The sequence below is a fragment of the Heterocephalus glaber genome, unplaced genomic scaffold (genome assembly GCF_053883595.1).
Source record: "Heterocephalus glaber isolate CG9 unplaced genomic scaffold, H.glaber_assembly_v1.0 deba00001481, whole genome shotgun sequence".
Classification (NCBI taxonomy): Eukaryota; Metazoa; Chordata; class Mammalia; order Rodentia; family Bathyergidae; genus Heterocephalus; species Heterocephalus glaber.
In genome coordinates this window covers 13,380,357-13,403,281 of record NW_028258317.1, presented here as the reverse complement: position 1 = coordinate 13,403,281, position 22,925 = coordinate 13,380,357, and the positions used below count along the sequence as shown (strand labels likewise).

The 22,925-nt window shown below is 41.0% G+C and overlaps 1 protein-coding gene and 2 pseudogenes across 1 annotated transcript; all 3 read right to left on the bottom strand.

Annotated features, from left to right (window-relative positions):
• Positions 1–1,520: 1,520 nt before the first annotated feature.
• Trmo (tRNA methyltransferase O) lies at positions 1,521–22,613 on the bottom strand. Its single transcript, XM_004864964.4, is given in 6 exon segments — positions 1,521–1,737; positions 1,740–1,967; positions 5,638–6,285; positions 9,976–10,133; positions 13,113–13,287; positions 22,469–22,613. Coding segments are annotated over 6 exon segments (1,314 nt in total). The 5' UTR covers positions 22,545–22,613; the 3' UTR covers positions 1,521–1,708.
• On the bottom strand, positions 15,247–16,471 carry LOC110345820 (interferon-induced, double-stranded RNA-activated protein kinase pseudogene; annotated as a pseudogene).
• LOC101725375 (vasculin-like protein 1 pseudogene) lies at positions 17,246–18,944 on the bottom strand (annotated as a pseudogene).
• Positions 22,614–22,925: the final 312 nt, after the last annotated feature.

Genomic DNA, 22,925 nt, shown 5'->3' with positions numbered 1-22,925 from the left:
CCTGAAAACACTTTTTAAAAAAATCAAATTTAAGATGCTTTCCCAAAAGTGGGGCTTGGTGGTGCACACTTGTATTCCCAGCACTTGGGAGGCTGAGGCAGGAGGATTGCCATGAGTTCAAGGCCAGCCTGGGCTACATAGCCTGATCCTGTTTTTAAAAAACAAAAAAAAAGGCTGGGGATTTAGCTCAGTGGCTATGCCACCTGCCTCGAAAGCGCAAGGTCCCAAGTTCCATCCCCAGTACCACAAAAAAAATTATTTTTAATTAAAAAAAAAAAAAGCAAACCAAATACTCAAAAAACAACAACAGCAATTCCCCAAGACACTGTAAGTAATATCAAAGACAATGACTACAAACCAGTTTGGCTCAGGACTCATTAGCCACAAATGACTCTCTACAAGTACACAGGCAGTAGCATTCATTTTAAAGCCATGATCAATCAGTTTTCAGGTTTACAATTGTGACTAGGTAAGTCTCCAGTGTGCTGACAGGTGTCTTATACCCTTCAGTTATGTGGGATCACCTCATTAAAATCACCTATAGGCAACATGGTCTTACAACTGCTTCCCATATGGTACAAGAACTGTATGGACTTAATTACTGTACCTATCAAACTCAATATAATAATTTGCTTATGTATAACCTCCACAACCATGACTTGCAACAAGAACTGCATCTTGTTCATCTCATTTTATCACCAAAACTTAACCCACAGTAGGTTCTCAACTAGTTGCAAAATAAGTAAGAAATAAAACTAGTAATGATTTTTTAAGCTTTTGGGAGGTGATTTTTCTTTTCTGATACAAAGACATTGAAAGAAAGCTCAAGTCCTTATTTTGGAATCAAAATTAAATATATACATACATGTATATAACACAGTCTCCAAAACACAGAGGTTTAATTTCTAAAGATTTGGGAGGAGGGGTGGTTTGATACCAGGGATCGAACTCAAGACCTTGTGCTTGCGAGGCAGGCACAATGCCACTGAGTTAAATCCCCGGCCCTTTTTTTTGGTTGAGACAGGGTCTCACTATGTAGTCTAGGCTAGCCTTAGACTCGTGGTGATCCTCCTGCCTCAGCCTCCTGAGAGCTGGGATTATAGGTGTGTGTCACTACACCTGGCTCTAGAAATCTTTATAACCACTTGTTTTTGTTAATTTCCTAAAATATCATAACTCAGTTTGCTTTAGAATAAAAAAGGTTAGGTTCCAGACAGGAAAACCAATGTTAAATTGTTTGGGGGTTTTTTTTTGTTGTTTTTTATTTTTTATTTTTATTTTTTGCACTGCTGGTGCCCAAATGCAGGTCCTCACACATGCCAAGCAAGCACTCTGCCACAGAGCTACATCCCCAACCCCAATGTGAATCAATGAACAGGTCAACTCTAGTGTCAAAGTCTGCTAGAATGATCTCTGCCTAATTTTATCAAGTGCAAAAAACAATCAGCTTTTTTGGAAATCAGCAAGATTGGCATCACCTTTGGATTCTCCAATATTAGCAGGTCAAAAAGGATGTGGTGATTATCCTGTATCTTATATCTCTTAGTTAAGTTTATTGAAATACATTTTCAAATAAATATTTTGAATATCCCCCAATCAAGGTAGTGAAACTGTAAAATGATGCTTCTTTCTACAAAGACACAAAATTAGCTTGAAGAAAAAAATCCCGAGGCCAATGAGGCTGTTTCAAAGATACGATGGAGGCTCCTTAAGATCCCAGAGACATCAAAGATCCACAGGCTCAGTCTTATGCACAGGCTCAGGGGCCAGCTTGATCCTGAGAACCTCCGCAAAGCCATCGCCAAACCAGCAAGTGATGTGTGCTGTGTCCACAGTGAAGTAGAAAAGGCGGTCCTGGCAGAGCTTCCGCCGATACACTGAGCGGGGATCGGCAGACAGCACAGCCTCAATGGCACACTTTGCTTCCTCTGTTGATTGAAAATACCTAAAGGACACCTGGCCAGGATCTGCAATGAGAAAAACTCAGCTTACTGTTCAGTATCACACAAGTAGGGCCAGGGATTTAGCTCAGTGGTGCTGCGCCTCCCTGGCAAGCACAAGGTCCTGAGTTCAATCCCCGGTACCAGAAAAAAAAAAATCACACAGGTCAAATGTCATGACAGTGGGCTTCGATATGGAATGTGGTTGGCTCCTTCCACGTTACTTGAATGAGATTTGGCAATCTACTCAGTGCGTCTCTTTCACTGTTTTACACAGATTGTCACCTTTAAATGATATTTACTGCCATTAGATTTAACTGTGTACTCTTAAATTCTTATTTTCTGAGCAAAAATAAATCATGCTGGTATTTTTCATTAGTCTCCTAGGAGAAAGAGCTTTCATTTTCAGTCAGCCAAAATGCCACTTTTTCTACATTCAGTGTAGACTTTAATTCCTTCTCATTTTCTCCTCAGAACAGAGCCATAGTCAAGGAAATAAATGCATAAGAGTCCTAGTATTCTCCAAAAGTCACAAGAAAGTGAACTAAACCCATATATATCTAGAACACTATTGTAGGGAAGGGAGGGATTAAGTGTCAGCTCCAGAGTTACAAGTAATGCCACATCCCTAACAAATGAAGACAAGTGACACTTCCAGAACAAAATAAAAAGAGACAAACAGAGGAAGTATTCAATGGCATCATGAGGGAGACAGCCACTCTGTTCCACCCATGTGCATACTTCAAGGAAATACATAGATGCTTACTCTGTCCAAGGACAAAACCTTTTATGTTCATACTGTTCTTAATGTATTTCAATTTTTAAAAATACAGTATATTCAGAACTTAAATAGTAACTATGACAACAACATAACATACACCCAAATGAAGGCCAGCCCCTTCTGGAAAAGCATGTAGTACAGTGCCGTAAAAATGTCATTTCCCACTCAAGATATCACTTAAGAGTAGTGATGGGCCTTTATCTTTCTTCAAGTGGAACTGATTTTTGTAAAACAGCCAAAAATCACTGTGGGCTATAGCCAGTAAGTTGGTAAATAAAGTACATTTTTTGATGAAAAAACAAGACCCAATTATATGGTAAACAGGATTCCTTTATTGCCTGGCTCATGAAATGACAGCAAAAGGCCACTCAAGAAAGAGCTCATTGCAGGCCTCCACAGCATTTCAGGCTGAAACTCCAGGCCTTTGTGTGGCTGCTGATGCCCTGTACTCTTATTTCCTGTCCAGTCACCCTCCCTAGCTTAGCTGAAGCCCTCTTCTCTGCAGTTCCTCCAGGAAGTTTTCCCACATCTTCTGACCCTGCCCTAACCAGCATCCTTCTCTCCCTTCAATACCCACCGCTTTTGCCCAACCTCCCGCCTCACCCTCTGTGCTGGCATCAGCTCCCTCCTGTCAACCTCTATCATTTCTCCTAGGTGCTGAACATCCTGAAGCCATCTCTTATCTCTGAACTGGCTCTGAATTTTGTTGCTTGCTATCAATCAGTCCTTGTCTTATAGTTACACTGCATAATTTCTCTTTTAACTATTTTCATCAATAAAGCATATTTGAAACACCTCAGACACACTGCCCATAGACTGAATAGCTTTCCACAGTAGGTGCCATTCAACAATAATCACAAGGCAAGGGATAAGTGTGACATAAAGTGCTGACTTGGCTGCACTCCTTTGTCCAATCAAGAAGTCCTTTTCCAACTTACCTTCCTCCTCCCGTCAACTGCATAGAACTGATAACAAAACTTTTTACATAGAAAGATTTTAAAGTCAAAAGCTTTGTTGAAAAATAAAGTCTTAGTAAAGAGTGAGAAAGCACAGCCCCCGAGTGGCCCACTCTTCCCATACCCAGGGCTGAGCACCCAGAGGTGCAGGTGGGCACCCTGTGGTGGGCACCCGGCCCAGGTTGGCACAGGGGGCTAAACCCAGTGCCTGAACCCTGGCCGGTGCCTGCCTCCACATAGAGGAAGGATGCCTCTTCCTCACTTGCAAAAGGCATGAGGGTGGGCTGGCCCTGACAGGGAGATATGAGGAATCTCCAGAGTGAGCTGTGGCATTTGTCTCTGGCCCCAATGTTTTTACATATCTTTTCTCATTAACAGGACTTTTTTTTAGGTTGGAGTGACAAATGGCAAACACCCTTCTATCCTCTTAATTCTCTCCTTTCTTTTAAAGCAGGGGAATTCTAAGGTCTATGGTTGCTTAAGCCTTTATTTTCTATGTATAGAATGAAAGGCTTTGGTGTATAATTAAAATTCCAGCCCGCCTTTACCTGCCACTGAGGTTGGACATTCAGAAATCACTTATAGTCCTCTCTGGGCAGTGATCTGATACCAGAGAAGTCAAGTCCCTCTGCCTTCCCCTTTGCCCAAGATAAAACTTCCAGTCCTTGAAATAGCCTGTAAAAATCTCATGACCTCCCTGCAGCCTCGCTGACCTCAGCTCCTTCCACTCTCCTTTTCTTCAGTCTGTTCTTATGCACCCTCACATATACCATACACTCTCTGTCTTGCAGTGTGCACTGGCTGTCCCTCAGGCTGGCATGTCCTTTCCCTGACAGCTAACTCAGTCTTTTACCACTTTAGCCTCTACTCATATGTATCTTTTCAGGGAGGTCTCTTCCTGCTACCTACTTAAAACTGCCAAAAACCAGCACTGCTCCACTCTCTTTTACATCTGCCTATAGCTCTTCTCGTCTTTGAACATCATATAAGGTTTTTGTATGGTTTGCATGATAATTTTTATGGTTACTATGCTTTTAGTTTGTCTCTGTCCACCCCATTAGAATGCAAGCTCTGTGAAGGCAGAATTTCTTTTTAAAATCTGTTTTGCTCAGTTTTGCTCACTAATATATTCCAAGGGTCTAGAACAGTGTCTAGTACCCAGGAGCAGTTCAGTGAACAACTGTAGGATAAACAAATGGACTTTCCTCTTTATATGGCTATGCTGCCTCTTAAGTCATGGAACATAAAGAACAGCTTTCTATCTTTCCTAAATCTAACATCTCCTTAACAATTGGCTGCTTCTTACTAGCATCACTGTTTGTACCTCTGAACAGCTCATTCCTTTATTCTAGATGGCTGCTCGGGATCTGCGGTACAATAGGGAGGCCATGTGTTAAGAAACGTGTTAAATGGGCTGCAGAGCAAGGGCCCCATGGCCTCTCTCTACAGGAGAATGCATGTCCGTGGTGCTGGGACTTTGCTGGGCAAGTTCTGTGCAAAGAAACTCTTCCCCCTCCCTGTAGGTCCCTGGAGTCCTCTGTGCTAAGGCTAAGCAACTGTTAGAATAAAAAGTAACATTTCTTTAGTCTGGTAGTAAAACACACGAGAAAATATATCTAAGACAGAACAAGCACAATTCAGCTTCAGTATGCTATTCAAAAACCCTGAGAATGACTGTATCAGGAAGACAGGGAGCTATCGATCATGGCTGCTGCTGGCAGCAGTGATCATGCTCTGCAAACTCTGTAATGAGCGCCTAGAACTAACTGTGCTGACCAAACAGTTGTCAAACAAAAGTTATATGGTAGTGTTGCCCAAATTCCAGTTTATACTTTTATTTCTCATACTGACCAATACTGTATATAACTTGACCTCAGAAATGCCAAACCTGGATAATTCTCACAATGAGTACAAGCTCATTTCTCATTCAGGACTATGAAACCAAGGATACCTGATTCACCTGAGCTGAGCTGCCAGAGGTCCATCTCTGCATGAGGAGTAAACCGGACTTGTAAAGGGGCCTCAGGTGCCTCTCTCACCCAGGCAGGAACAATGCTGTCAGTCGTCCTGGTCCTGGCTGGGCAGGGATGAGGCAGGGGCTGCATCTCCATACTATTTCCTGGCACAGCTGGGGCTCCTTCTCCACTCACTGGCCTCTTATCTGTACCCCCCTCTAGAGGGGTCTTCTCAAGGCCATGTGGGCCCATCTGCTCTTCTGCCACATTCAGACTCTGATGGCTTCTTGGCTCCACCCCAAGATCTGTTGCTCTCTCTCTGCCCTTAGGCAAGGGTTGCTGGATTTTTCTTGTATCATTGTGTTTCAGGTAGTTTTCTTCTGAAGCTCTGTCTTTAGGACATTTAGATTTCTCCTTAGTGCTTTGGTACAGCTGTGGTGTAACACATCCTGAGAGCTGTTGCTGGTCATAGCTATTAGTCTTACCATCAGACTGGGACACAGTTTTGGGTTTATGTGGGTTATTCTGCAGATTAAAGTCCCCTAAAGGTTCCATCAAATTCTGTGGTGAGTCATAATCAGCTATGTAGGGCTTTATGTCTAGTACTGGTGTGCCATGTATCATGTCAATCCCAGATAGGTATATAGCTCCACCTAGAAGGTGAACAAAATCCTCTTAAAAATATTCACAGTGAAGAACAGTGTAAACAATTGGAGGATATAATTTACCCTAAATCCTCTCTCCAACAGTCTGCTTGTGCCTCACTGAGCTCATTCACATTTCTCGAATACACCAGACTCTATTCACCTACTGTCAACATAAGCTTTTCTTTCTAGTTGGAAACCACTCTATACTTTACCTGTCAAACTCCTACTTGATCTTCAAGGCTCTCACAGAATGTATTTTCTCCAAGCCTTTCTGGCTCTTTCAGACAAAAGCATTCCTTCTGGGTCCCACAGAACAGCCTGTGTATAAACCTCTTCTAGAGCCCCCTTCGCATGAAATGCCAATGGCCTGCTTAGTCTCTGTCCCCAGACAGTAAGCATGGCTGAAGTCCACTCATCTTTGTATTACTGGTGCCCTGAATTATCCCAGGAATATGATAGTCCTCAATGTATTGATGAAAGAGCAACAAGAGTTTCCACTGAGGGGCTGGGGATATAGCTCAGTGGTGCCACGCCTGCCTGGCAAGCACAAGGTACTGAGTTTGATTCTGGTACCAGAAAAAAAGTTTCCATTGAGACAAACAGACTCTAGGTGGCCCCTTGATCCCTACCTCCTGGTGCTCATGCCCTTGTGTAATCCCTCCTTTTGAATGTGACTTTCTTCTATCCAACAAAATATGGCAAAAGAGCTGTGATATCCTCCAGTGATGATGTTTTCTCATGAGACCCCTGCTTGCCAGAAGACTCATTTGAGAGACTCTCCCTACAATATAAGCAGGCATGGTGTGAATGGCCATGAAGCAAGGAACTGCAAGCTGCCTCTCAGTGGAAGGTGGCCTCTTGCCAACACTAGCAAATAGTTGAGACCCTCAGTCCCACAACTACCAAGAAGTAGTGCTATGAAGTGAGCTTTGATGTGGATTCTCTGGTGAGTCTATCCTCCTGACCCACAGAAAGATAGCAATGTTGCAAACACATCATCAATGTGCACTGTTTAAACTGATGCATTCTTGGTAATTTACTACACAGCAACAGAAATATATTCATCAAGATTTAAACAAGTAATCAGCATGTAGATCACCATTACCAAATATTAAGGACAGGTCTCCTGTTGTCCCATTTGGACAGATATCAAGTTTCTGCTGGTGGTACAGAGTCTACTAACATGATCAATAGGAAACTGGACAACCAGGAACTGAAAAACTTCATGTGGTCACATTTGATTCTGTCACTATATAAGAAAAACATAACTAGTCAAAGACCCTGATTTCTAAAACATGAATAATGTTAATGAGCCTGGAACTTTAGAAAGATGATTTTGGATTTTATAAATGATAGATTATACCTAACAATGCCTGCAGGAGAAAAAAAGGCACAGTGGCATAGATGAGAGTTCATGGCAAGACTTGTATTTTGTGTTTTACTCCCATGCTGTGATTTTTCCCTGTGCGCTTTAATAAAATTTTTTCCTGGTACTGGGGATTGAATCTAGAGAACATTGAGCTATACCTCCAACCCTTTTTAAAATTCTGAGACAGAGTTTCACTAAGTTTCCTAGGGTGGCCCTGAACTTGTGATCCTCCTGCCTTAGTTAGAATCACATAGATACATAGCTAGAATCACAGGTATGCACTACCACATCTGACCAGATTGATTATACTTTTTCTTGTTAACCTGTCTTCTGTTACAGGGGTGTTGGCTATGACCCCTTCCTATGGGCAGGAAAGGAATCACTCCCTTTTCTAGTCCCACATTATTTATAATTGATTCTTGTGTTTGTTCTTTCACTTTTTCTGATTTGACCTTCCCCAACAGAATTTTAAATTCTTTAGAGCAAGGATTTTTATCTGATTTGATAACCACAGTATCTCTAGCACCTACAACAATGACTAGTATATATTCAGTAATAGAAAATATGCACAGGTTGCATGAATGACAAAAATCTTCCCATACTGTTATCCAATTTGGTAAGCTGTCACACACTGATAAAACTCAAAGTGCATGGACCAGCTACTGAATTTCCTAGTTAACTTATCTAAAACCTATTGGGTTGGGTAGAATCCAGCAACAGGTGTTTTAAATTCTACAAAAATAACAAGCAAAATAACCACTCTCAAGTATTTAGTGCCCAGTGGTCTGAAAGAGTACTCTTACAGATTTAGATTTTGTCTTATAAGATCCTCAGAAAACCAAAAAAATTTTTAAAAATTTAAAAATACTTCCTATGGAGTCAGAGGGCAGATCTTTCAAGCTGAAGCCAACTTCTAATCTACCTGCTATTTTATCCTTCGCCTGTCTAATATATACACTTATTGGGTTACAGTGATTCAAGAGTGGGAATCTTGGGGTGGGGATTTAGCTCAGTGGTTCTGCTACCTGCCTCGCAAGCGCAAGGTCCCAAATTCAATCCTCGGTACCAAAAAAAAAAAAAAAAAAAAAAAAAGAATGGGAAGCTCTCTAAAAATGTGTAAGTAACTGTTAACTGTTACATAGGAGCATGCATTAAAATCAGCTTGGTAGTCTACATAGGCCCTTTTGGAGCCTAACAGATGTTCAGTCTCCCTGACCCCCTTCCTGGTCCTGGGGATTGAATCCAAGGGCACTTATAACTGAGCTACATTCCCAACCTTTTTTACTTTTTCTTTTGACACAGGGTCTCACTAAGTTGCTCAGACTGGCTTCCAACTTGTGATCCTCCTGCCTCACCCTCCCAGAGTGCTGGGATTACAGGCTTGTGCTACCAGACCTGACCCAGATGTTCAATTCTTCAGTGTGCTTAATGCCATACCCCTGCCACACAACACAGTTGATTGCTGCACTGCAGCCATAATATCGATTTCCTCAAGGCTGCAAGGAAGAAATGATATTCCACTGTGCTACATCACACATGCACGTACAACTGGTTACTGTGTGTCACATTAGAAAGGATCCAATTTTTAAAAACCATTTTGTATATACTACACTACAACTCTAAGAAAATTTGGTTACTATTTTTTTTTTCTTTGAGCTGCTGGAGATTGAACCCAGAGCTTGTGCATGGTGGGCAAGGACTCTACAACTGCATTACATCCCCAACCCTTTTGTTTTATTTACCTATTTTTTGTTCGTTTGTTTTGTTTTTGTTTTTGGTGGTGAGGGGGATAGAACTCCAGACCTTGTGGTTGTGAGGCAGGTGCCAGAACCACTAAGCTAAATCCCTGGCTTATCTGTCTATTTTTGTGATACTGGAGCTTAAACCCAAAACATTCTCACTGAACTACATCCCCAGCCCTTTTTTATTTTGAGATAGGGTCACACTAAGTGCTAAGCTGTCCAAGTTGGGTTCACACTTGCAGTCTTTCTGCCTCAGCCTCCCACAGTACTGGGATTATAGGCATGTGCCGCCACGCCTGGCTTGGCTACTGACTTAACCACTATGAAATCTGAGTTTTTCAAAAATAACTTAATGGTTTTTGATTACACGAATGATAAACTCTGAGCATCCTGTGAGAGTTTACTTCTTAAAGAGTTCTCGATCCTAACATCCTTTCAGTCGTCAGATGTTCCTCAATGTCTGGGGACTCTCAGGAGTTAGTATCCGTGGTGTTCATAGGAACAGCAGCCAGCAGTGAATGCTATGCTGATTTTATAAGACTTTTTGGAGTAAGAAAAAGATAAAAGTAAAATGAAATAGGTTACCTTCTACCTTCTCCAGCTTGGCCAAGGTCAGTCCTATTGCATTGGGGCGATGAGGGCTCCTTGTGGAAAATACTCCAGTCTTTGCACCATTCAGCCTAGGGGGCTGCACTTTTGCCTTATAACTCAAATGACCATTTTTGTGAAAAACAAACAAAATCCTATAGAAAGTAAATCAAACCACTGAGTAAAAAAGAATTCAGGTTATTTTATTATAACGATTTGGGGGTGGGGAATATTATCCTTCACAAATTAATAGAAAATATGTTTTTAATGGAATTAATCAGCCAGGGAGAAAATAATACCATTTCCCCTCCTTGAAGGAAGAGAGACATCCTTTGCATTAAAGGCAATGACTGATATCCAGTACGAACTTAACAGGTATTTATCACATTCCTGAATAAACAATACAAAGTGCATGTTGTTTGCCAAGAAGTATGCTAGACATTTTTATACTCGTATCATGTAATTGTTAACAATCTTAAGAAATATAATTTATCCTTCTTTTTAAAGGAAAATGAAACTCAGAAATATTAAATAACTTGACAAGGCTTTCCTAAACAAGATACAAAACCAAGAAGCCATAAACAAAAATAATAACACATTTGAAATCATTAAACTTCTTACTATAAAATGTAACCTAAGAGGATATTTTGCTATGTATAGTGGGTTAATATCTGTGGTATACAAATTATTCCCATATAAATCACTAAGAAAAGCTGGGTGTGGTGGTATTTGCCTGTAATTCCAGCACTCTGAGAGGCAGAGGCAGGAGGATCAAACATTTGAGCCCAGTCTGGACAACTTAGCATCTTAGTGAGACTCTGCCTCAAAATAAAAAAGGGCTAGAAGGCCAGACATGGTTGCACACACCTATAATCCCAGTACTTGGGAGGCTGAGGCAGAAGGATAGCAAGGAGTTCAAAGTCAGCCTGGGCTAAACAGTGAGTTCAAGACCAGCCTGAACTGCATAGCAAGACCAACCAGGGGTCAGGGATGTAGCTCAGTGGCACCTTGCCTGCCCAGCAAGTGTAAGGTCCTGAGTTTGATTCCCACTACCGAGGAGGGAAAAAAAAAACAAAAACAAACAAAAGAAAAACCAAAAGAAAGGGCTGAGAATGTAGCTTAATGCAAAGGCCTTGGATTCAATTCCCAGTAGCCCCCCTACACAAACATACACACAAGATCACTAAGTAAAGGACAATACAGTACAATATAGGACATTAAGCAAAGAACATAGACAATTCATAAAAGAATTACAAATACCTAACAATCATATGAAAAGACATTAAGCCTCACCAATGATTAAAAAATTAATCTTAAAAAACCTGTTTTCCCTTATCAGGCAAAAATGTAAAACTCTAATAACATACTGTGTTGGGGAGGGTGTACATTGCTGAAGTATAAATTTGTTAATTTTAGAGGGCAATTAGGCAGTAGTTCTCTCAAAATTATAAACATACATACCCAATATATCCACTTATGATATCCTATCAATAAAATCACAAGTACCCAAGAATATGTATCCAAGGAAGTTTGTCACAGTATTGTCATAATAGCAAAATACCGCTCCATTAACAAGGGTGTGGTCAAATGACGGTACATCTATATATACATATTTTTTGGTACCAGGGATTGAACTCAGGACCTTGTGCTTGCGAGGCAGGCACGGCATCACTGAGCTAAATCCCTGGCCCAGGTATACATCTATATTTTGCAATAATAGATAGCAAGTAAAGGAAAAAAAAAGGTAAATCCATATGTACAACCACGAAGGCCGGCCAGGTTTGGTGGTAAACACCTGTAATCCCAGCAATCAGGAGGCTGAGGCAGGAGGATCGCTGAGAGTTCAAGGCCAGCATGGGCTACATAGTGAGTTCAAGGCCCACCTGAACTACATAGTGAGACCTCATCTCAAAAAAACAAAACAGGGCCGGGGATTTAGCTCAGTGGTTCTGCCACCTGTCCCAAAAGTGCAAGGACCCAAGTTCGATCCCTGGTACCAAAAAACCCCAAAACAAAACAAAACCAAAAAGGCTCTCCATGATACACAGCGCTAAGTGGAGAAAACATCTTCCATTTTTTAAATCAAACACCCACTCTCAATGTGAATACTTATGGTTTTATGTGTATTGAAAAGGGAAAAAAGAAACAAGAAAATAGGCTGGTATGAACTATATCAAACTGTTAACAATTATAGCCTCTGAAGAGTGTTGAAGGGCAGGAATGAGAGAGAAAGAAAATAGGAGGGGAAAGAAAAATATCTATATACTTCTGAATGCATCTTTCATACAAAGTGTTTTTTAACTTACACAACTCAACCAACATCACACAGACTAGGTCAGAACACCTATGTTTTTGTAAGTATCTATGTTCTCAAATTAAAAAGAAAATCTATTTCAGAATAAAATCTTAATCTAATTTGAGGTCTCCACCATTAAAATGAGACCAATTCAGACCACTAATGTTGAGGGTGAGGAAGAATGGACAGAATTCCATATCACAGTGAGTGGTCTCCAGATTTCTAAGGTCTCTTGTCTTTTAGACGAGTATACCTCATGAGTCTAGAGGATGATTCTACATCTTTTTCTGTAAAAGATCAGATAGTAAGTATTTTAGGATTTGAGACCAGTCACTCAGTACTGTATTCAACTCTGCTACTGTGGCAGGACTGCACAATAGCAGCCACATACAATATATAAACAAAGGTGCTTGCCACAGTGAACAGCCACAGACAGTACCTCCACAAAGGGGCATGGCTGTGCTTCCATAAAACTAATGTACAAAAGCAGGCAGTGGACCATATTTGGTCCACAGACTATAGATTGAGGACTCTTGCTCATGGGGTTAGCATGATGACCCATGGGCGAATCAGGAAGGTCTACATTTTCAGCTCAACAAAAAAGATTCCTCACAACTAGTAACAACTGCACGTGAAACACACCCTCTCAGTGGCTCTAACCTTCCCTGAAAGTGTTCATATGATGCAGACAATTCACACACATATGCAGAATGAGAATTCCATACAACAGACAAGGGTAGTCTGGATGACAGACTCCAAAGCTGTCTTCAACTGGGGTACTTTACTCTGGGGCAAGTTCTGGCCAAAAGTACCACTTCAAATTATAAAAATAACTTACCAAACATGAGAAAACTGTTCTAACCCCATCAAGGAATGTGCAGGATTATTAAAGATGTTCTTTCTAATCCTCAAACAGGCTCGTGAATGGCTACAAATGGATGGCTGCCGTGGAGTTCCGTTCTTGGCTGTAAAACAGGATTCCAAGTAGCCTATCGGCTCAGTTAAAAGATTTCCTACAGAAGAACATTAGGTAAGAAATCATTAGTCAAAAGGTCAAACAAAGATGTAAGAAAACATGTTTTCTCTAAGTCATTCATTTCAGTTTTAAATCTACTAGATATTATCCAACAATTAAAACTGGTTTGGGGCTCAGTGGCTCCGTGCCTGGCTCGAAAGCGCAAGGTCCTAAGTTCGATCCCTGGTACCAAAAAAATTATTGGTTTAGCCAGGCATGGTGGCACATGCCTATAATCCCTGCACCTGGGAGGCTGAGGCAGGAGGATTGCCATGAGTTCAAGGCCAGGCTAGGCTACATAGTGAGTTCAAGGCCACCCTGACCTACAAAGAGAGACTGTCTCAAAAAAACCCAAAATAAATAAATTAATTAAGTAAAATTATCAGTTTGTTTTGAGATGGGGTCTCCCTATGTTGCCAGGCTGGCATGGAACTCCTGGCCTCAACTTCTCAAGTAGTGGTAACTATAAGGGATGCACCACTATGCCCAGAATATTCTAAATTTATAGATAACTTTTTTCCCTAGATTTCATATGGGACTTACTAAGTTCTTTGAAGAGACGATATAATATGGACACCTCTAACTTTATTTCCAGTTTCAAATAAATCTGTCCTACCAGGAGAGCAATAAGACTATAGGTCTGGGACTGTCCCTCACAGTGCTTTTCATTACTTCTCACTTACAAAGCTTATGTTATTTGATACATATAAAAGAGTATATGTAACATATATATAAGTTCTAAAGCATAATATTATAATGAAACCCTCTGCACCATGCCACCAACCCTACTGAAGCAATACTAACAATTTACATCCTCTTTGGCTGTGCTCCTCCTCTCCTATCCCATAACCTTCCTTCCTCTGAGATAAATAGGAGATTAAATTTGGTCTTTATCTTTCATTTCCTTTTTAAATATGAGTTTATCACATGTACATGTATGCCTAAATATTTCATTTATTTGTCTTTGAGCGCTACAAAGTACCTTCTTGATAGGGGACGGGGATTTAGCTCAGTGGTTCTGGCGCCTGCCTCGCAAGTGCAAGGTCCTGAGTTCGATCCCCGGTACCAAAAAATTAAATTAAATTAAAAAATAAAGTATCTTCTTGGTCTTGCTTTTTTTTTAATGTAGTAATCAAAATATTTAACTGTCCTTTTATCAAACTTTGACAAACACATTTGGTCTTCACTGTCTGAGCAAATCAGTTTTTGTTTCTTCATGGTCCTCTGTCTTTTAACACGACACTTGTGTGGTTGTTCAATCTGTAACATAACAGAATTTCAGTCCAGTTTCCCTCTCCATATTTCCTCACACCAGATTTCAAGTTCTTGTCTTCTTCACAAAGCCATGGCTGTTTTTGCCTAAATTGGTGTTTTTCATGAGTTACTGATCGGTTCTTTGAAACCGGTCTTTTGAAACCGGTCTTTCAGTATCTCTTCTGTTTTCCTTTCTTCCACTTTAAAGAATTCCCACTCTCTCTTTCTTATTAAGGTCGTGCTAACAGCTTCCTTGTTTCAACTTAGATAAGAAGAGATTCATGTGAGACCTTTTTCCTTTATTCAAATTAGCTTCACTTTGTTTCATTATCATTACCACTAGGTTTAACTTGAGAAGTTATTGTTTTTGTTTTCTCACTTTCCACTACTTTTGCTGCTTCATTAGAAAAGTTGAAAACACATCATTAGAAAACACATCATGGATTTTTCATTTAGCACACAATTCATGTAACTTTTACCTTTCTCCATCATGTGGTTGTAGCTGAAGTGTTGAAAAAAAAGGAGTGATATGCATCCTTCTGAGAGATTATCATAAGCAATTTCCTTTGTCTGTGAGAATATGGGTCACCAAATATTCTTTCAAAGACTTCTGCTTCCATAAGACTCCCATGTTCCATACAAACAGCTATGGCCTGAATTTTAATTAAATTCCGTATCTCTTCAAGTGTAAGAATGTTTTTTGAAGTAAAAAAAAAACAACTAATGAAAACCTATCTGAAATGAAATTTTTAAAAAGGGAAGAAAATGAAAATAAGAGGAAATATCTATCAATAGCCTTTAGCTAATTAAAGGAAAGCACAGATCAGAAGTAATACTTTTTAGAAGGCCCTAATAGGTATTTCTTTTCTTTTTCTCTGAGGCATCCTTCCATTCAGCCAAGGTCTTTAGTATTTCTTGTGTCTCAGGTTGTCCTTGAGGTTCCCATGATAGTAATTTCTGTAGAAGGCTTTTTTCTTTGCTATCAAACACATCATAGAAGATGCCTTCCCTTAGATTTTTGAAAAACTCCATTGTTTCCTGGACAGTGCTACATATATGAATAAGTTCACCAAGAATTAGTCCCAAAGCAAAGATGTCCACTTCCTTTTCATAATCTTCAGCTATTCTGGGCTCATGTATCTCAAAGTTTCCCTATCTCTCATTCCCTTTTCATCATTTTTCAAGGATGTGGCAAGTGCAAAGTCTCCAATCTTTACTCGTTTTTCATCTACTAAAAATACATTAACTGGCTTAAGATCTCTGTTTTTTGAGTGCATATATTGTACTCCTGTTGTTATTTGCTCAAAGAATTCCAAAGCCAAAGCTTTGTCTGAATTGTTTTCTCCCCTTTGGTATCCATTTCTCCAATGTCCCTTTATCATAGAATTCCATTGAGATGAAAAGGCAACAACTCCTTGATCGTGGATTGGTACTTGTGCTGCACTCAGGATCATAATAAATTCCTTTCCAACCATAATAATACTGAACACTGGTATGATCAAGAGTCGCCAATGTGTGTGCTTCACACAGTACCTCTCGTCAGTACATCTAACATGTTTAATAATGGAAATCTTTTCAGCTAGTGTGTGTTTTGCTTTGAAAACTTGCCCATATCCACTATCACCAATTGGTTCTATGTCTTCATATTCACTGGCAAACCTGTCATTCAGTGTACTTGCTTTCTTCTATATCAGCATGGTCAAATTTAGGTGCCAAATTTACTCTAAGACCATTCACAGAAGAACAACTGCTTTCACTGACAGTGCTCTGATCTTTTCCGAGCATTTGCTGAGAAATCATTTTCTGATGATAATTAAGAAGCTTTTGTAGCCCAGGTTAGCCTTGAACTTCAGCCTCCTGCCTCTGTCTCCAGAGTGCTGAAATTACACGCCTGTGCTGCCACACCCAGCTTCTCGTTCGTGGGGCGGGGGGGGCCGGTACCAGAGATCAAACTTGGGTCCTTGCGCTTACGCAGCAGGCAGCGGAGCCATCCACATTGTGTATGCTTTTGATGACTTTAAATTTTTTCCAAGTATGCTTACAAGCAGTTTTTAAAAATTTTTTGTTTGGTTGTTCTGTTTTTGTTGTCTTTAATCCTCATCCATGTGGTAAATATCTTTTTTTAATGATGCAAAGTATTTATTCCAAGTTAGTTATTTTATGCAGTAGTTTTTCCCCCTCAACAGACTTGTGATAACCACATCTTCTAAAATCTGCAAATAATGTTATCAAAATAATCTTAATGTTTGAAATCTCACAAAAATTTATATTTTACAATCCACACTGAATATCAAGGCTGCAAGAATAACACATTTCCTATATCCAACTATTTTACAGCTGTACCTCGAATAGGAAAACAAAAACAAAAAAACCATATGCTTGGTTAAGGGCTACATTACCTGAGCAGACAAAAATAAAATAAAATATCCAAATTATTAGCGTTAATTTAATACAATTATAACTTTAGTAGTCACGTTGTCATTGACAATGACTGCTTAAGCACAGGGGTGAGTGCCCCAAGGGCTGGTAGTAGAAGCTGCTGCTGCAGGACAGCATCCGCTCCTCTCCATCTCTGCACTGCCAGCTCCCACCTGTGCATTGCACCATATGTTCTGTATGTGTATTTTAAAAATCTTTCTTACCACACAAACATCTCTATTAAGCAGGTAACAGGAAAGGACAACAACAAAAGCTCAATAAGCCAACCGCTCTCTCTTTGGGATATGATTATTTCCCTTGTGTATGAAGTATTCAACATAAGAAAAGGAAAAGGAAAACACTTTCTTTTGTATATTTCTGAAACACACAAGCTGAGTTTACTGGTTCAGATGAACTGTGAACTTTTCTGTGCCTACTTCCAGGCACTGTCATCTGATGTCACACTGCTACTTGTTTCGGTGTCTGAATCCTCAAACTCTGCTTTACAAGTACTTCTCCAAGGGGAGAAAAGGCTCAAACTTTGGGTCTGCAAGAAGCCATTCTTTCCAAAGCCATTTCTTTTCAGCTGCTTGTCTTCATGTGGAACTCCTTGAGCTCATCCTCTGTGAGTGGGAGGCAATTATCATTTTCAGGATATTCCTGCCATCCCCTTCTTTCAATAACGTGTGCTCTGCTTCCAGAGAATGTGAGAGGACCTCACTTACTTCCACAATGGGGAGAGAGACCATTCTGAAGACAGCCTGCCTCCCCACTTTCCTTTGGTTCGGGTGTGCTACTGTGCTCCAAATCCTCCAGCTTGTCACAGTCTCTGTTCTCTGAGAAGTCTCCATTCCGGTCATCCTTCAGAGTCTTCAGGAACTCACTCTTCCTGTCGGTGGATTGGCGGGTCAACTTGGTCCGAAGAGGAGCTGATCTCAACTGGAGGGGTAGTGCTGGAGGGACTCTCTTTGGGAGCACTGAGAACTCACCACCAGCCAGTATCACTGGTTTGGTAACAGAGATTGGATTGGTAAGACCAGACTCCTGGGTAGAGGAAAGGGATCCTGATTTGTGTTCCATTCTGTTAGCTTTCCATGCATTGGGCTTGGAAGGAGCTGGTGCAGGCTTAGGAACCAAGTGCTTATAGACACTTGGAACCATGGTTGATGATTTATTTCCAATTGCATGGTGAGATTGCAGCAGAGAAGGCAGCAGCAGGATCTTCTTTGGAAACTTTTTTGATTACTAGCATCTTGGAAGGTTGCTTGGCACTAGGTGGGTTTTCCCACACTCCAGAAGGGGTCTCAATAGGTCTGCATGGCTGATTGTGTTTGCCAGCTTCTGGATTCAAAGAAGGAAAGTCTTCCTCTTCAAACTGTAATTTTTCTACCTTGTCTTCTTTTTTTTCTTCCCTAACCTCTGTAGGTGGCTTTTCCTGAAAGACACGGCCTTTCCAGGAGTGGAAGCTGCCATTCCAGTGTTGATGGTTCCCTGCGCCACCTCCCCTACACTGGCTCATGCCCTCATGACCCCAAGAAGAGCTGTGCCAACCAGATAAATTCCCTGCAATTCCCATGTATGTTCCCTTAGAGACACCAGAGTCCACAGAATCATGGCGGAACAGGGAGGGTTGGTGCCAGGAATCTCCTGTAGTTTGTAAAGGTCCATTGTTAAAAAAGCCATCAGAGGAACTGTGTCAATGTCGGCTTACTCCAAGTCTACCTTCTCCTCAGGGTAGATGGTCTCCGTGTTTTTCAAAAGTGATTGTAGGTGACTTAGCTGACTGTGGTGTTGAAAAATTTAGCCAAGCAGGAATAAAGTCATGCTGTGCCATTTAGGTCCAATGTCTTTTTTCAGCAAGGAAAGACCTCATGGCCAGGATCCCAGAGTGTAACCTCTGTGGTCCTATTTTCCGATTCCTTGAGGTTACCAGCTGAATCTCCTGAGAGATTTTCTTGTTAAAAGGGAGCTTAAGTAACCTGGCCTGCACCACACATTGTGATGAAGCAGAGAAGGCCGGCTCCTTGTGGCTCACTTTCTCGGTCCCTTCAATTGCTCATTCTCAACTACCTAGTTCCAGACACGTTTCCAAAAGGGGCAAGGGGGAGAGGAAGGGGGAAGGGGAACATAAGAAGTATTTGTTACATTTAAAAAGAGAGGTAAGGGGCAAAAGCTATGTCTATGTTCACCTCATTCAACTTCTTTGAGTAACAGCGCTATAATGTTGCTTAAATAGGTAATACATATGAGGGCACAGTGGTTTGCACAGTGAGGGCCAACACTGTTCATAAAAAGGTCATAGTTAGAAAGACAGGTTGCTTGACATGCAGGTAAGTAATGTCATCAAGGTGACAGATCAAAAATATAATATTAGGGGAAAGGAAAGAGGGGAATGGAATATGAGAAAATGAAAAAATGGAAACAAAATCTTTGTAAATAGGGAGGGATGGAGGGGTTGAAGGGAGGGCAGGGGAAGGGGGAAAAATAAGAACCAAGAGAGTATGAAAAGGTGCATATCTCCAACGATGAATGTCATTATGTTGTACACCTAAAATGTACCAATAAAAGGATATACAAAAATATATATATATAATATTAAAGCCCAATCAAAAATTTTTGGAGCAGTCAACTCCAGTGGTAAACCCCCACATGACAAAACCCTCAAAACAAAAATCTCATTATTTTTACACAACTGCCAAAAATAGTGTGCAGATACGTGTATGTAATTGTCTTAACCTTCAAAATCTAAGGACCTAAGAAATCTTGCTTTAAAAAAAGGATCAGAACTTGATAAACTTTTTCCTCTACAGAATAGCAGCTTTCAAGGCAAATTCCTTAGTATACATTTCTTAAACATATGTTCTATTTCTTTGGTCTTCACTATTTATAAAAGCAGCAAAATTAAAATAAGTAGAAAATAGCAGGGAGTGAGGGGTAGTCAAGGAGAAAGAGTTCCAAAATGAAGTTTTCTTCGCTTCGGTTTTCAGTATTTCACTTGTTCTGCTCCTTTCCAAAAACTGAATTGAGCCACTGGAAGTTGATGTGAAGAATCTTCTACTACTTTGGTAGAGAAGTAACTTAATGTTTTGGATCCATTTTCATCATTATTCAATTATTAAAAAGGCCACACAAATCTACCAATCAGGCAACGGCAGGGCTACGATCAAGGAAGAGACGCGGCGTCCAGGGACCCAATCCCAGCTTCTTGGCCCAGTAAAGGTGACTAGCCCACAACCATAACCCATGTGGCAAATATCTTAAAGATGAAGAAAATAAGGTCAAGTGATCTGATGTTCATTAAAAAGTCAAGAAATCCCTGGTACCAAAAAAAAAAAAAAGTCAAGAAATAAGGCTGGGGGTATAGCTCAGTGTCACAGCTGGTGCTTAGCATGTGTGAGACCCTGAGTTTAATCCCACCAAAAAAGAAAAAGGTCAAGGAGAAAAGTAGCCCAAAAGGAGCCCTAAAATAACTACAGGACCCTGGTGTCCTGTTTTCATTTGTTCAAGAGATACTTTTCTCAAGTGTCTACAATTGCTAGACATTGTGCTAAACTGGGGGAAAAATATATAAAGAATTCTTATCACCAAGGAATTAACAATTGATTGGGGTAGATTCTTACACTATGATTTAATATCAAGGAAACGCCATTATCTGCAGTGATATGATCAACGACTTCAAAAAAGGCTAACAACAATGCAGGACCACCACACTAGCTATGTGCCCTTGGGCAAAACTAGCTTACTTCTCTGAATGTATGTTTCCTTGTCTATAAAACAGGGACTGGGCCAGGGATATAGCTCAGTGGCACCGCACATGCCTGGTAAGCGCAAGGTCTTGAGTTCAGTCCCCAGTACTGGGGGGGAAAAAACAAAAACAGGGAGCCAGGAGCAGGCTTATAATCCCAGCAAGAGGGAGGCTGAGGCAGGAGGAGCACCATGCCAGCTTGGGTACATAGTTTGAGTTCAAGGTCAGCCTAAACTATACAGCAAGACCCTGTCTCAAATACACACACACACACAAAGGATAGTAATACCTACAGAGTTTTAAGAGGAAAACACCCAGAACAAAAGAAAGTATTCAAGAAGGAGTTTTAAAGCCCTTGTTCAGGATTTTTCCTCATTTTATTAACATTACAACTGTTTTAACTGTGTACTAAGAAAACACTTCACAAATTATTAACACAAAGTTTTTAAACACAGAGCTTGTCTACGGGTCTTGCTCTTAAAGTTCAGGTTTTTTCATCTATGTTTGGTCTATTAAATTACCCTTGTTATACTTTGTCTACCCACTACAGGTCCCTCCCTTGGTCAAAATAACTAGAACGATCCTCCACACTCCTAGAGTTCCTTGTGTTATGCTATTCTCTAAACTTTTCATCTTCTCCACTGTTGACGAACTTCATAATTTCTTAGCTTGGGAGTCAAGGCTCTCTCCAATCTGAACCCTCCCAAAGTTCTGAAAGTCTCTGAGCCTTGGCTCCTGCTTTTCAAAATATTGGACCTGTAATCTGGCATTGTGCAACAATTTTTTAAACAAGCAGCAAAACCTTTAACCAAGTAATAACAACTTCTAGGAAACTTAAATTCAACAGAACATATACAAAAACTTCAGTTTCAAGAACTTTCATTGAGAACGATGAAAACTGGCAAATATATAAATGATCAACAAATAGGGATTGGTTACTACATTACAGCATATATTTAAAACAAGACAGCATATACAAGCCCTTACGATTAAAGTTCATTGCCATGAAAGATCTTAGTAAAACACAGTTTTAAAGGTTATGCAACAGTATATTCTCTCATTTTCCCTATGTGTATACAATGAAACAAGTAAACACCAAGATATTATCAGTGGTTTTCTCTGGGTGATGGCGGTCTATTTTTCTTTTTCTCCTTTGCTTCCTCTAGTTCTCAAAATTAATATATTTTGCTCACTATAAAAAAGGGTAAGTAGGGCCGGGGATTTAGCTCAGTGGTTCTGGCGCCTGCCTTGCAAGCGCAAGGTCCCCAGTTCGATCCCCGGTACCAAAAAAAAGTAAGTAAATATGCACAAACTATGCCTATCTTTCAGGCCCAAACTAAAACCACTTTCTCGCCCCAAAACTTTCCTTCTCCCTCATTTCCCAAATCACAGGATGCCTCTCTCTTACAACATTTAATTCTTAGCCAGCATGATGTCAGCTTTACACATCCTATCTCCAAAACAGAAAGAACTCTTTATGGAGAAAGGCCATTATACTGTATGTGGCTGCTGTAGCCAGGGTGCCAAGACTCCTACAGACGGTTCAGTCCAGGTCTAGGAACAGAACAAGCACGCTGACGTCATCCCGCTCGCCTAGAACACATCACGTGGTCGTCGGAGCACGTGACCCATGCCTGGTAAAGGAGGTCCATGTCGCACCTTAGTTCAAGATGTCGCCTTACACATTTCTCTCGGCAGCAAACTCAGCCGCCTAAGCCAAAGCCTCTCCTTGGTGCGGCATCGCCAACTGCCTGAATGTTACCTGTCTCCAAGGTCGGCTTCACGCACCCGCACGGGGTCGCTGTGGGGCGAGGCCCCAGCTCCTGCAAACGGCGCATGGCTATCAGTCGGTAAAACGCATCCGACGCGTCAAGATTTCCGCTTCCGCTTTCCCGTCCCAGCGCCTGCGCAGTAGCCGCTCTAGCGAGGTGGCGCGTTTCCGCAAGGTGGGCGCGGTAAGTGGCGCCGCGGGCCCTCCGAGGTCACTGGGCGCCCGAGATCTCTTGGACATCGTTCCCCTCTCAGTCGTCGGACTCCGCAGTCCGGTACTCAGTCGCTGCAGTTGCCCGCGTGTCCGCACAACCTGCAGCTCTGAGAGTTCCCGCGTTTTCTGAGGAGGCGGACGCATGAATGAAGAGTCACACGCAAAGATGTCTCTCTCGAATTAGTAATAAACGACCTACAGGCTCAACGATGACCCTGTTTTGTTAAGAAAAAGG